Source organism: Astatotilapia calliptera, chromosome 3, assembly GCF_964374335.1.
Source record: "Astatotilapia calliptera chromosome 3, fAstCal68.1, whole genome shotgun sequence".
NCBI classification, from domain to species: domain Eukaryota; kingdom Metazoa; phylum Chordata; class Actinopteri; order Cichliformes; family Cichlidae; genus Astatotilapia; species Astatotilapia calliptera.
Window position 1 is genome coordinate 69767650 of NC_137424.1, and position 12553 is coordinate 69780202.

At 39.6% G+C, this 12553-nt stretch overlaps 2 protein-coding genes across 4 annotated transcripts; both read right to left on the reverse strand.

The window, feature by feature from the left end:
* Positions 1 to 1743: 1743 nt before the first annotated feature.
* LOC113010603 (butyrophilin subfamily 2 member A1-like) lies at positions 1744 to 5975 on the reverse strand. Of its 2 annotated transcripts, XM_080299015.1 has the most exons (5): positions 5717 to 5965; positions 3702 to 4064; positions 3016 to 3375; positions 2636 to 2856; positions 1744 to 2265 (listed from the first exon to the last, which is right to left on the reverse strand). In XM_080299015.1, the coding sequence occupies exons 1-3, from the start codon at positions 5784 to 5786 to the stop codon at positions 3353 to 3355; spliced, it is 456 nt and encodes a 151-aa protein (XP_080155141.1). In that variant the 5' UTR covers positions 5787 to 5965; the 3' UTR covers positions 1744 to 2265; positions 2636 to 2856; positions 3016 to 3352. The 2 variants fall into 2 exon arrangements, with proteins under 2 accessions (XP_080155141.1, XP_026005543.2); XM_026149758.2 differs by having other exon boundaries at positions 1744 to 2856; positions 5717 to 5975.
* Positions 5976 to 6643: 668 nt separating this feature from the next.
* Positions 6644 to 11970, reverse strand: LOC113015158 (Fc receptor-like protein 5). Of its 2 annotated transcripts, XM_080299007.1 has the most exons (8): positions 11862 to 11970; positions 10973 to 11008; positions 10568 to 10828; positions 10243 to 10488; positions 9980 to 10156; positions 9744 to 9842; positions 7411 to 7495; positions 6644 to 7157 (listed from the first exon to the last, which is right to left on the reverse strand). In XM_080299007.1, the coding sequence occupies exons 1-8, from the start codon at positions 11890 to 11892 to the stop codon at positions 7151 to 7153; spliced, it is 942 nt and encodes a 313-aa protein (XP_080155133.1). In that variant the 5' UTR covers positions 11893 to 11970; the 3' UTR covers positions 6644 to 7150. The 2 variants fall into 2 exon arrangements, with proteins under 2 accessions (XP_080155133.1, XP_080155134.1); XM_080299008.1 differs by lacking the exons at positions 6644 to 7157; positions 7411 to 7495 and having other exon boundaries at positions 9245 to 9872; positions 11862 to 11969.
* Between the last annotated feature and the right edge of the window lie 583 nt (positions 11971 to 12553).

A 12553-nucleotide genomic window follows, 5' to 3' on the forward strand; every position in this document is an offset into this window, starting at 1 on the left:
AAAGTTCTGGAGTAAGTCCTGAGTGTTGGCACTATAGTCAGTGAACTCAGTGAAGTGAGTTTAGGAAAGCCTTTGTGTAATCCTGTCATTGTGTGTTATGTAAACTGCACAGAAACTGTGTGTGTCACTTAGAAACTAACCAACACAAACAAACTAAGATGGCAGATTTTTCAACCTTTAGCTAATTGCTTGATTTAAATTAATTACATGATCACGATCTAGTTTTATGTGACTAAAAAGTCATAATTTTGACTTTTATTTCATAAAAAAAGAAAGTAACCACTTGAACATGTTAGCTTAGATTTATAATTTCATTATATTTGACAGTTGCACTAATTCCAGTCATGTGGTGTAACAGGAAGCAGAGTAAAACTATGGCTATCAGTTTAGAGATCGCTGTTTGGATGTTTGTATTTTAAATGCCCCTCCTCCACGGAGATTCACTCAGTAGTTTAACATGAACACAGAGAGCTGAGATGATTCGGTGTCTGACAAGCTTCAAAAACTCATCAGCTTGTGACTCAAACTGAGCCTGAAGATATTTTTTAAATCGTGTTTTCCTTTTTCCTGTGTCAGCACAAACCCCACACACTCTGTAAACTCCCACTGAGGCTAGTGATGCAGATTCACATTTAAAGTCTTCCGCCATCTGTTGGTAATCTTGGTGTATTACAGCAGAGCGACATATTTCTGCTACAAGAAACATGAAAGTTATTTTAAAATATCCATCCATCCATTTTCAACCGCTTATCCGAGGCCGGGTCGCGGGGGCAGCAGCCTAAGCAAAGAGGCCCAGACCTCCCTCTCCCCAGCCACCTCCTCCAGCTTATCCGGGGGAATACCAAGGCGTTCCCAGGCCAGCCGAGAGATATAATCTCTCCAGCGTGTCCTGGGTCTTCCCCGGGGCCTCCTCCCGGTGGGACAATTTAAAATATATTCTATAATATTTTTAATGATCAGTTCACTGTGGAGTGACACTGATATGCATATTTTATTTTTATTGATCCTGATAATATTGTGCCACAAAGAATTTCTTTTTTCTTTTTCACCACTTAACATTTCATGGACAGATGGGAAAATACTAAACTTTAAAAACGGATACAGTCTTTTTTTAAATCAGAGTTTAGCAACAATCAGGCAACTCAAACCCCCCTCATCTTTTCTGATTTTTTTTTTACTAGTTTTTCATTTGGCTGGGGTCAGTGTCATTGCTGGTAGCACGAGTCTATACCTGGACCCTACACAGGTTGGCAGTTGGTTGTTGGTCAGTGATGGTCTGGCATATCCTGGATCCTGGGTTCCTCCTGGTGCACAATAATTCCCAGTGCTATGTGGCAAGAGTATGCAGGCAGTTCCTGAAGGCTGAAGAAATTGATGCCACTGACCGGTTCAAAATCCAATTGAACACCTCGGTGACATTAAATTTTCGGTCCACCTCAGATGGTCGAGGAGCTCAGTGATGCCTTATTCCAGGTCTCGGAGGAGACACCATCCATCATTAGCATGACCTGATGTTGTCAGGTAGACATACAAGCACATGGGAGCCATACAAACTGAGCACCAGTATGAGTTACTGAAAAATGGACCAGCCTTCCACATAATCCTTTCACCTTGATGTTTGATGTTTCTTTAAGTTCAGTCTACTAGATAAGTTTCATTTCCATGAAACTATGTGGCATCCCTTTTAACACGCTACCCACTCCATATCATATACCTGTCTAGCATGAGCTTTGACGTCTGATCTATTTTTAAAGTGCTCCTTTAATTGTTTTAAGCAGTATTTTCATGCGGGAGTCCACAAAACAAGTTTGACAAAAAAAAACGGCAAAACACCTTTCTTTGTCTCTTACTCATCAACTGTAACCAGGCAGAAACAGATGTCAGATAAGATCCAGTAACTCTCTGATCTATCAGAACTGACCTAGTATGAGGGGTTCAGGTTCACCTCCCCAAATACTTACTTTTTTTTTTTTTTTTTACAGTGAACAGATTTTAATCCGACTGTGATGGAAATACTTGCATCATTTTTTTCTGCTTTAAACCTTGATCTCAAGATTGTAAACTGTAGGAATCTAAAGAATGTCTAACTGCCTAAGTGCCAGAAAGGTAACAGAGGTAGATTTTATCATTGGTGGGTTTTTCTTTTTTTCAATTTTCTTTCTTTTTGTTTGTTTGTTTTATTTTCACTGCAACTGAAAAGTGCTGACTTTGCCCCTTCATCCAGGCTCTTATCACAGGTTTTTTTTCTGTTCATGGTTTTGTGATCTGAAAGAAATGAGAGTAATAAATATATCACATAATATAATATATAAGTAATCCTAAATAAATAATTTTTTTACAATGAGTGACGAGTGTAGTTTTCATTGTGAGCCAGCATCTTCACAGACAGTCAAAAACCTCACAGCAGGCGCTCCAAAGACATTTCCGTGTTCCCCAAAGAAAAACGATGAAAACTGTCATTTTAACTTATTATTATGATGGTTGATTTCTAACTATTTGCAGACTAGACGTACCCACTCCCAAACGCCACCAATCCGAACCAGAAAAACTCCAAAGATGGAAAAAACAAACTCAAGATAAGTTAGACATTTACAGCTGACTACTGTCTGCTGGATTCCCGTCACTGTGAACTCACATCTGTCTTGGAAGCATCTGTCTTTTTGTTACGAAAGGTGGGACGAGTGACACGAGTGGAGCGTTTCAGCTTGCTGCTCGTCTGGGAAGTGCTGTTTTTTTCTCCTTCTGTATTTTCTATCATTTTTATGTAGTATATTATAGTTGCAAAAAGAGCAATAGAAAGCACAATAACAACTGTTAGTCCAACAGCTCCATCCTCTCCGTGTCCTCCTGGCTGACCTGCAGGTGAGAAATAGGTGTGAGGTGTCAGGTATACACAAGCTTCACCTCTGATCACAGGCAACATCTTTTTATGCATTTTGAGTTATCAGTTCACAGCCAAACAACTCTGACAATAACTGAATGTGTCCAAAGCCAAAATGAATTCCACTGACTTACCTGGTGAAATAACCTTTAGGTGGATGACGCTGATGGGCTCAGTCTTTAAAATGGCCAACTTTCTACCTTCTCTTACTTCATGGACGACACAACACTCATATGTTCCCCTATCAGCAGTCGTAACATCCTTCAGAATCAAAGACACGTCTCCATCCTTCATCTGTCTGTCCTGCAGATCCACCCGGTTCTTAAAAGATGGATGCTGGTAATATGGAACAAATTGTTTTTCCCAGTACCAAAGCACATATTGTGCCTTCAAGTCACGTCTGCTCCACTCTACACCTGGTATGAGGACAGTGTTTGGCGCTCGACATGTCAGAGTGACGTTCTGTCCAGACTAAGCTGTGATGTTTTTCTGGCCTGAAAGACAAAACAACACAGAGCAGAGAGGTTAAAGGTCTAACTGATCACTATAGCAGCCAAAAAAAAAAAAAAATGTATCATGTTTATTTTTAACTAGTTCTTCAACATGTAGCCCTTTACCAACTTTGTCTAAGTTACTGTGGCCATCTAAGAAGAACATATGTTTGTCCACTTATGTTCTACAGGCTGCAGCCAGTAGGAAATACAAGGCACAAAGATCCAAGCTTTGGACCTCTGCTACATGTTTAACTCAAAAAACTTCAGACATCAACAACCAGGAAGCAGCTTCAACTCTACTAATAAACTAAACTCTACCAACTCACTTGGAGGAACAACAGTCAGGTAGGTGGTGCTGATGGGGTCACTATCCAGACTGGCTCTCTTCCTGCGGTTCGCTCCTCTCTGGACCACGTAACACTCGTATGCTCCCGAGTCATCAGTCGTCACATCCTTCAGAATCAGAGACATGTCTCCATCCTTCATCTGTCTGTCCTGCAGATCCACCCGGTTCTTAAAAGACGGATGCTGCTCTTCTGTATCAAGCTTATCGTCCCGGTAAAAAAGGACATATTCTTGCTCCAGGTCAGCTCTGCTCCACTCTGCAGCTATGATGGGGTTGCCGCTGTTTGGAGCTCGACATGGCAGAGTGACCGTCTGTCCCGGCACAGCTATGATGATTTTCTGGTCTGAAAGAGGAAACAACAGAGTGGTTAAAGAGATGCAAGTAAAACCAGTCACTACACAGTTAGGAGCTACTGCGAGATAAGTGAGTTTTTTACTGTAAATTGCTTCAGACAAACACAAGGGGCACATTCATTTAAATACATTTCTCTTCAATCAGGCTACCAACTAATATAATTCCCTTACCCATGTTGATCAGCCAATGGGATAGTTTTAGATCTCTCCTCCACGGTCTCACTGAACTCTGTCACACACACACAAACACACACACTCTCTGACTCACTCACTGGCCTGCACCAGTTACCAGTCACTTTGTGGAGCATTGGACTGCCATTACCTCATAAGACTTTGTTGTTACACTTTCTCTTACCGTACACTACTAAATCTCCATTTGCACTATTTGCCTATTTGCACTACTCTGCCTGGTTTACACTCAATGTCACTTACCCATTATATTGTATATTGTATAGCTTTCTTGTTATATGTAAAATTGTATTTATTTAAATTTTTACTTTTTAATTATTTTACTTGCATTTTTAATCACTTTTATATTTAAATATATTTAAATGTTCATTTGCTATTTATCTAGGGATTGAGAGTAACGCAATTTCTATTCTCTGTATGTCCTGTACATGTGGCAGAATCGACAAATAAAGTTGACTTTGACTTTGACTTTGACTTTTGAAATCAGCTTTTAATGTTGTGTCATATTTCAAATATCAAGTTTCAGAGGAGGTCTACTATGCACTGGTGCACAGCACTAAGTGGTCAACCATCCATTTCTGTGTTTGGGGTCACATCCATTGTATGTGGAAGAAGAGTGAAATGATGAGTCCAACAACTCTCTTTTTTATGTGAAAAGTGAGTGCTCACTGGGCCTGATCAAGAAGAAAAGTTGATGACCTCCATCCAAATGGCCTAGCTTTGCAAGGGAATCCTAATGAATCTCGCTTGCAAAGGTAGGCAGTAAAGCTCAGAACAGCAATTTATGCTTCACTCAAACGACTGATAATGGAGCATTAATCTGGAATCTTGCAGCGAAGTCTACTAAATTCAAGTTTTACATTTTTAAATATCTGTTCTAGCTACTAATGCTGTTTGAAATTCAATGACAGTGACACTTTTCTGTGAATAGTGAAAGGTAAGGTCATGCAGTTAGTTCAAAAATAAAGATCTTTTTTGTCCCAATGAGAAGCTTTTATGAAAGATTATTTTTTTGCCAACTGATTACTGCACCCATCCTTGTGCTAATGACAGACTGCTGTGCAAGAACTGATTCAACCTGACTCGTTATGCTTGAAAAACACAAACTTGTGCAGATAAGCAGATATCAGATGTGCTCTGATGTGAACTTTGACATGACCTGTAGGTATGAGGATATGAAGCAGGTGTAGCAGGAGGAGAGGACAAGCTCGGGCAAACAGAGTGTTAATGCTGTTAAACGACTCAGCTCTCCTCCTGGAAGAAAGCCACATTTCTTTGTGAATCACAGTGTTTGCTGAAACTGCTCTGGAGCAGGAACAGTCGGAATTAAGCTTTAACTCTTTAACTTTAGGCATATCTGGCAGGTCATACAGGCCAGTTAAACACACTTTTTTAAACCATGAACAGAATTCTTAAAGAGGTATTATTTTATCAATCAGAAATTCAATCTCACCTGCAGAGACAAACAAGAGGCAGACAGACAGTAAAGTCAGGCAGAGAGATGCAGATGTTACAGCAGACATTGCTTCTTCATTTAAAGTGCGATAAATGTCCAAAAGATGGTGGTATTTTTCAAGAATCACAGAATCCCTGAGTTTAAAATCTGATAAAGGAAGCTGAAAATCTGTGAGTGTGATAGCAGGTATCTATGTTGTTCTTGTCATGGCCATCTGCTGTTTCTCCCTCCTTATATCTGTTTCTGTCTCTCTCCACTCCTGCAGGTGAATAAGAGATTGAGGTTGTCTGGTTCCCTTGTTTGGCCCTGCCCAGAGGCGGAGTCTCTCCTGTTGACCTTGTTACCTGTTTGCCTTAAATTCTTTACTGCAGCGGATTTAAAGACCAGCTTTCGCCTTGTGTCCCCTCTAGTACTTTGGCATTGCAATGGATATTTCTCCTCTTTCACTTCTACACTAAGAGAAAAAATAGTGATAACCATGTTGAGTTTTATCTCTCCTGATTAATTTTTCTGTGGTTTTACTTTTGCCAGTGTCCTCCATTATCCAGCGTGTCATGCCGTTATCCCTTTTTCATCAGCTTTTGACCTTTATGTCCTTGCCTACTGGATAATGCATCGAAGGACCAATTTAAAATGTGGCATATTTAAGTTTCTGAAACTCTTCTTTAGCGTGTGAGTAAAATGTAACCATAGTGCAAAGTTGGTTGATGTCGCCTGCTGGAGGTTTGGCTGTTAAACTGCTGTCATTTATAAAGCAGCTGCTCTGCTGTAAAACTTAGATTTACCAGCAGATGGCAGCAGAATTTAAAAGTTATTAGTAATTCCAAAGTTCAATGGTGAGCGGTTTAACAGGAGATTGGTGGTTCAGGAGATGTGGTCGAAAAATAAGTCGGTTCTGATTCACATGAATTCACAAATTCAGTCTGGTGTGGTTTGATGTTTATTTAAGTTTCCGTTTTAAATCTTTTTAGACTCACAGAAACACATGAGGAAAACACGCAAGAGGAACACTCAAAGCACTTTCACTTTCTATTGCAAGTCTCATTCACACATACGTTATTGCAAGGATAAATAGTGTAATATTCACACACACACACACATATGCATGCATTGGGGGAAGCTCAAAGTTCAGTATCCTGCCCAAGAATCACCTGACAAACTACCAATCAAATTACCATCTGAACCACAGTCACCAGAACATTTTAACATTTACTGTTCACATTTGAAATTTTAGAGCAAATTCACGTAAAAGATAAGATAAAATAACATATACAAGTTAAATAAAAACATATTAAAAATATATATATTATTAACTTGTGGATCTCCTCTAGTTTGAAGTGCTGGGGAGACCAACTAGAGACCAGCAGCTGGACGTCAGTGGTTGTACTGGTGGACTACTTCAGTGAAGAGTAGACGACGTCTGGCTCTGGTTTAAAGTCTGAACACAAACACACACAGTTCAAACAACAGAAAACATGATTAAAAGCTTTGTAGTTCAATCAAGACCTCGGTTGCTCTCTTATTTACACTCTTACTTACATTATTTACAATCTCCACCTCTCTGCATCACACACAGTCCCAGTTCAGACTGAGCTCGAGATATGATGCAATTATATTAGCTTAGCTTAGCATGATGGTGAGCAGGGGGAGCAGCTAGCTTGTTTAAAGTTAAAGTTAAAGAGCGGCTGTACCTGGTCCTCCTGGCTCTGATGGCTGTTCGTCCATTACTCATATCTTCAGTTTTCACTGCTGAGTAGACTGCAGCTGAGTAACTCTCTGCAAAATAAAACACCTTTGACATTGTACAAAATCGGTATGACTTTCATATTATTGCAAAGGTTGTTTTTATTCATAATGTTGCACAGTGTAGAGATTGAGCTTCACACGCTTTTCTTATCTTAACATCTCTGCTATGAAACTGACCACATAAATCTGAAGGATGTTTCTGTGAAAGAGAAAAGAGGACAACCACAAAGCTGCAAACATCTGCTTTTAGTGCACACTGATGCACTTCACCACAGAGCAAAGACCTTCACAACATCAACACTATTACTGGCCAAACCAAGAGACACTGTGTTGAGAGGCTTCACTATCTTCAGACTACTGTAAACTAGAATCATCAGCAGGATGACTGTATCTGGTCAACATGCCATAAAGAACAAGATAATTATAAACTTTATTATAGCCAGATTCTAATTTTCATTTTGGAGAATGAGAAAGACTGGATTTAAAATGTTAGCATCATAAAATGTTAGCATCATAAAACTATAAAAAGACGTCCTTGATGAAATTATTCACTTTGAATTCATGATGGTCTGTGAGCAGAGTTTAAAGAAATCATTTTCCAAATGATGTCTCCGTGTTCCTTCCTGTGTTTAACATGAACAGCTCTGTGCTGAAACACCTGCAGCTGAAGTGTTTTTTAAGCTTAGCTAAGCATTATTGCTGGAAACAGGGTGAGTTACCTGGCCCTTCTTGTTCTGATAGTTTTTTGTCCATAACTGTCATTTTTAGTTTTCACTGCTGAGTAGACTGCATCTGAATCCGTCTCTGCAGAAGTAAACAATCAGAATTATGTGAAATTACAACAGGTATAACAACTGCACAACTTTTATACTATAGCAGAGCTGTGGGAAACTTTCTACCCTAATTTTGCATCATGAAGAGAATAAGCGACAACTTTAAAAAACCACAGCAGCATTTCATAGTTTTTTTTTAATCTTAATGCCACTGCTATGAAAAAAAAAAAAGATTGGCCACATGAAGCTGAGGGGCGTTTCTGTGAAAAAGAAAAGCGGACGACCACAAAGCTGCTCCTGCCTTCAGTACAGATTGACTTGCTTCACCTCAGCACAAAGCAAACACTTTCTCACAGTATAACCATTATTACTGTCCAAACTAGGACAAACTGCAGTGAGAAGCAGCTTCAGACTACAGTTAACTGGAATCATCAACATGTGCTCAACGTGTCAGGATGGTACAGAAACTACTAAATTATCAACGTTATAGACGTCAGATTCGTTATAGAGACTGGGAAATGCTTTTAAATTAATTTTAAAATGAACAGTCCTGTGTTGAAACACCTGCAGCTGAAGTGTTTCTTTCTATCAGAAACAGGATGCTGGACGACTGCAGAGCTGTTAGCTTCAGTTAACCACAGACCACAAACACACAGTCCAGCTCACAGTGAACAACAGTAAGTACAGTGTGAGACTTTAGTCAAAGGAGCTTGCAAAGAAAAGCGTCTGGACTTCTTTAAGTTGCTTGCCCAGGATGTGAGTGGGCCATCCTGGGCCATCTGCCCTCAGGAATTCGCATGATAAGGTGGGGCCAGGTTTCACAATGAACACACCTGAAACTCTGGCTGATTGGGACCCACACCCAGTTTCACACCTTGGCTCAGGCGATTAGAGGATGTGAGACTTTACAGACAGACGGTTATATTTGACAAAACTGATCAAATTTTACATAAAGAAATAAAACTCATTTATAATCTATAAACATAAACGATTTATTGTGAAAGCGTCAAATCATAAAAATCTTTATTTTACTGTTCAACAATCCACAATTTTACACAAACTGAAATAAAAATACATGATCACACATAATCCAGAATGTCCTCTTAACCCAACACATCATAATGACAAGCAAGTGTTCATGAACCTATATCTGATTTTATTTTCATATTAAACTAACTTTTAGATTTAAATCTGAGGAGGAAAATGTTTGCTTACCCACATTGTTACATGTTTGCAGTTCCCTGACTATCTTCACTCCTACTTTCAATACATTATCTCAGATTGTAAGGCTGCATTAAAGCCTTTCTAAAAGCAAATCTAACCACTCAGTGTCCTGCCTGGCAACGCCTCTAAACAGATATTTGGGAAGTTTTATTGAAATCTACGGCAAATAGATAGAAAATGTCATTTAAGCTGTGAAGTCTGCACATGAAAGAATGTGTGTGTAAAATCAAAAGATAAAATCTGCGTAAAAATTTGTTATGATGAAAAAAAGAGCCCACTACCTCGGATTTCTCTGATTGGCTCTTGTTGACTTTTTGATATGTTGATTATACTGCACATGATGTCAGTGATGACTTCATCTTCTCCAGCTTTGTCTTGTTCTGCTAAGATGATCCATTTAGATTAATTATCTAAACAGAGATTACATGTTAGAACGTTTGACTGTGATCATATTGAATGTGAACTTTATTCGACTGAACAAACTCAGACATGAAAGATCAGGAAGTCTGAGTCTCACCTTCAGGTTTCCTGTGGACACATCGCCTCACCAGCAGAACCAGTAACACCAGTAGAACCCCAACACACACTGATCCAACAGATGACAACACAGAGAGAACAGGAGGAGAGAGTGATGGTGGAGGTGTGGATGTAGGTGGAGGTGTGGATGTAGGTGGAGGTGTGGTGGTGTGTTCCCCTAAAATAAAGCAAACACAGTCATTAAGTTGTCGTCACATTGTGAATGTTGAAAGCTGCAGAAACACAGACAGGTGAGTGTGTCACCTGTGACAGTGATCCAGCTGGATGGAGACTCTCCATGACCGCTGATGTCACACTTGTAGAGGCCTTCATCAGACCTGGAAACATGCTGGATGGTCATGTGACCTGTAGGCTGCTTCCTGATGAGGGAGCCATCTTTATAGAAAGCAGCTGGGAGGTTGGAGGGAGTGGTCTTTGTTTTACAGAGCAGAGTGACGTCATCTCCCTCCATCACAGGGAGGACAGGACTCTGCAGGATCACTGATCCACCTCAACACAGAGACAAACTACAGCATTTCATCCATTTACACACAGCTTCATCAACACTAACTCCACACACTCAGCTTACCAGTGACTGTCAGGTTAACCATGTTACTGATGGGACCCTCTCTGGACTCACACCAGTAAACTCCACTTTCTAATGAGTAGATGTGACTGATGTTACAGGAAGAACCAGCTGGTGTTCCCCATTCCTCACACTCAGCTCTGTTGTCTGTTGCTGTGTTTCTCCTCAGAGTCCATCCAGCAGAGCTGTCGTCCTCCTCACAGCTCAGAGACACAAAATCTCTTTCAAAGAACTGAGAGCTGCTGGGACTCACAGTCAGACGAGCTGTGAGGGTTAAAGTGAAAAACGATTAGATTTTATTTTTTTCTTCAGTTTTATATGTGAGCTCCATTGTGAAACATGAACCCAATCAGGTCATATCAGTGAGCATTTCTCAGGTTTAAACTGTGACAGAAGAAGGTTACTGACCTTGGTTTGTTGTGCAGCTCAGCAGTGAGATCAGAACTAAAGAGAAATGAAATTCAGGTTGATTTGAGGTGAACATAAAGAACAACTCCACACAAACAGCTGACAAACACAGATAATACACTCTTCTGGGTCTAGGGGTCTCAAAAAAACTAAACGTAGAATCTATCTTGACTAGTTCAAACAGAATGAACTCTGGAACCAATTCAAATAACACATGTCCTGGCACTTTGTCTCTAAATTTGGGCCAATTGTTTAGAAAGATTTGTGTCACATTCAGACCTAAAATCAGCAGTTAACCAAACATCACAACTGACTCGAACCACTGCACCACTGTGACGTGTGTACTGTTAGATGATTTAAAAAATAAGTTCTCACCACTTTTTCAGCAAATGTGCTGTTGTGCCACTTTAGAATATAATTTACAGATCTTTATATATTGTTTTTGTTAATAATTGAATAGAACAAAAAGTTTTGTTGGTGAATTTGATTTGATTGTTAAACACTCAAAGCAGTTCACACAGGTCGGACTAATTATGTTGACTCTAAGATTATATTTTAAAAAACAACACTTAAAGTTATTGTTTTGATAGTGTGCATTGAATGTTCTAAGTATATATAAAACACTACTTTTACACAGTAAAGTCATGTGTCCACTGTGCAGCTGTGTTGATATAATGAGTGAATGATTTGATCTTTTCACTGCCTGCTGTGTTTCCTCGACTCCTGAGCAAAGATAAAGAGTCAGTTCAGACCTGCAGTTGGTCCTCGTGGTGTTTTGAACTTGAATTCAGCCTGATTTGTTTTTCATGTCTTCTCCTCCATCATCAGTTATCAGGAGAGCAGACAGTCAAAGTACAAGAATTCAAACAAACACAGAGATTCTACTTACAGAGCAGACACAGCACAGATGTTTCCTTCATCGTCCTTCTCACTCATTTGAGCTTTTTTTCACTTCTGTCACTGACACCAAGTAAAGCCCGCCCTCTTCCTCTGAGTCTGTGTTTTTTCTGTTGGTACAAAGGCGGTGGTGGGTAACTCGCTTTTTTACTTGTGTACAGATGCCTATGCTAAATTATATTAAAATATAAACTCAATGTCAGTGTCAAAGATTCCCTCAGTCTGGTGTTGATGAGCTGTGATTTCGTTAATGAACAAATTCAAATAACCGTTAAGTGGTTCATTCAATTTTATAATGTGTTAGTGGTTAAAGCTTTCTTTTGGGTGTCATGTTTTTAGTATTTTTGGTTGTGAAGCACTTTTTAATATTTCCCTTTAAAGGGACTGTATAAATAAAATCTTGCTTACCTCACTGATGAGTATGATGTGAAACACAGGAATCAAACCAGGGACGCTGCTGTTATGGAGCTGAACTGGAACCATTCAGACACTGAGGCCCTCTGAACACATTTTAATTACAGCTGTGCAGAGACACACTGATGACTGACTGGAACACTATGATTCACAGATTGTTGAAATGCTACCCTTCAATGTTGCCACTTGAGCGAGATATTTGACTTTAAATCTTGACATGGATACAAGCAGATCATCAGTGAGAGTCACTTAATATTAAAATTAGTACCA

Excerpts from the sequence above, each read along its gene's own strand:
- LOC113015158 (XM_080299007.1), bottom strand. The coding sequence starts at position 11,892 with ATGAAGGAAACATCTGTGCTGTGTCTGCTCT. Across the intron at positions 10,829-10,972 it reads GAGCTGCACAACAAACCAAG|CTCGTCTGACTGTGAGTCCC; the intron begins GTCAGTAACCTT and ends TAACCCTCACAG. Across the intron at positions 9,843-9,979 it reads TGTCCACAGGAAACCTGAAG|AACAAGACAAAGCTGGAGAA; the intron begins GTGAGACTCAGA and ends TCATCTTAGCAG.
- LOC113010603 (XM_026149758.2), bottom strand. The coding sequence starts at position 5,786 with ATGTCTGCTGTAACATCTGCATCTCTCTGCCTGACTTTACTGTCTGTC. Across the intron at positions 4,065-5,716 it reads CCTCTTGTTTGTCTCTGCAG|ACCAGAAAATCATCATAGCT; the intron begins GTGAGATTGAAT and ends TTCCTCTTTCAG. Across the intron at positions 3,376-3,701 it reads CCTGACTGTTGTTCCTCCAA|GCCAGAAAAACATCACAGCT; the intron begins GTGAGTTGGTAG and ends TTTGTCTTTCAG.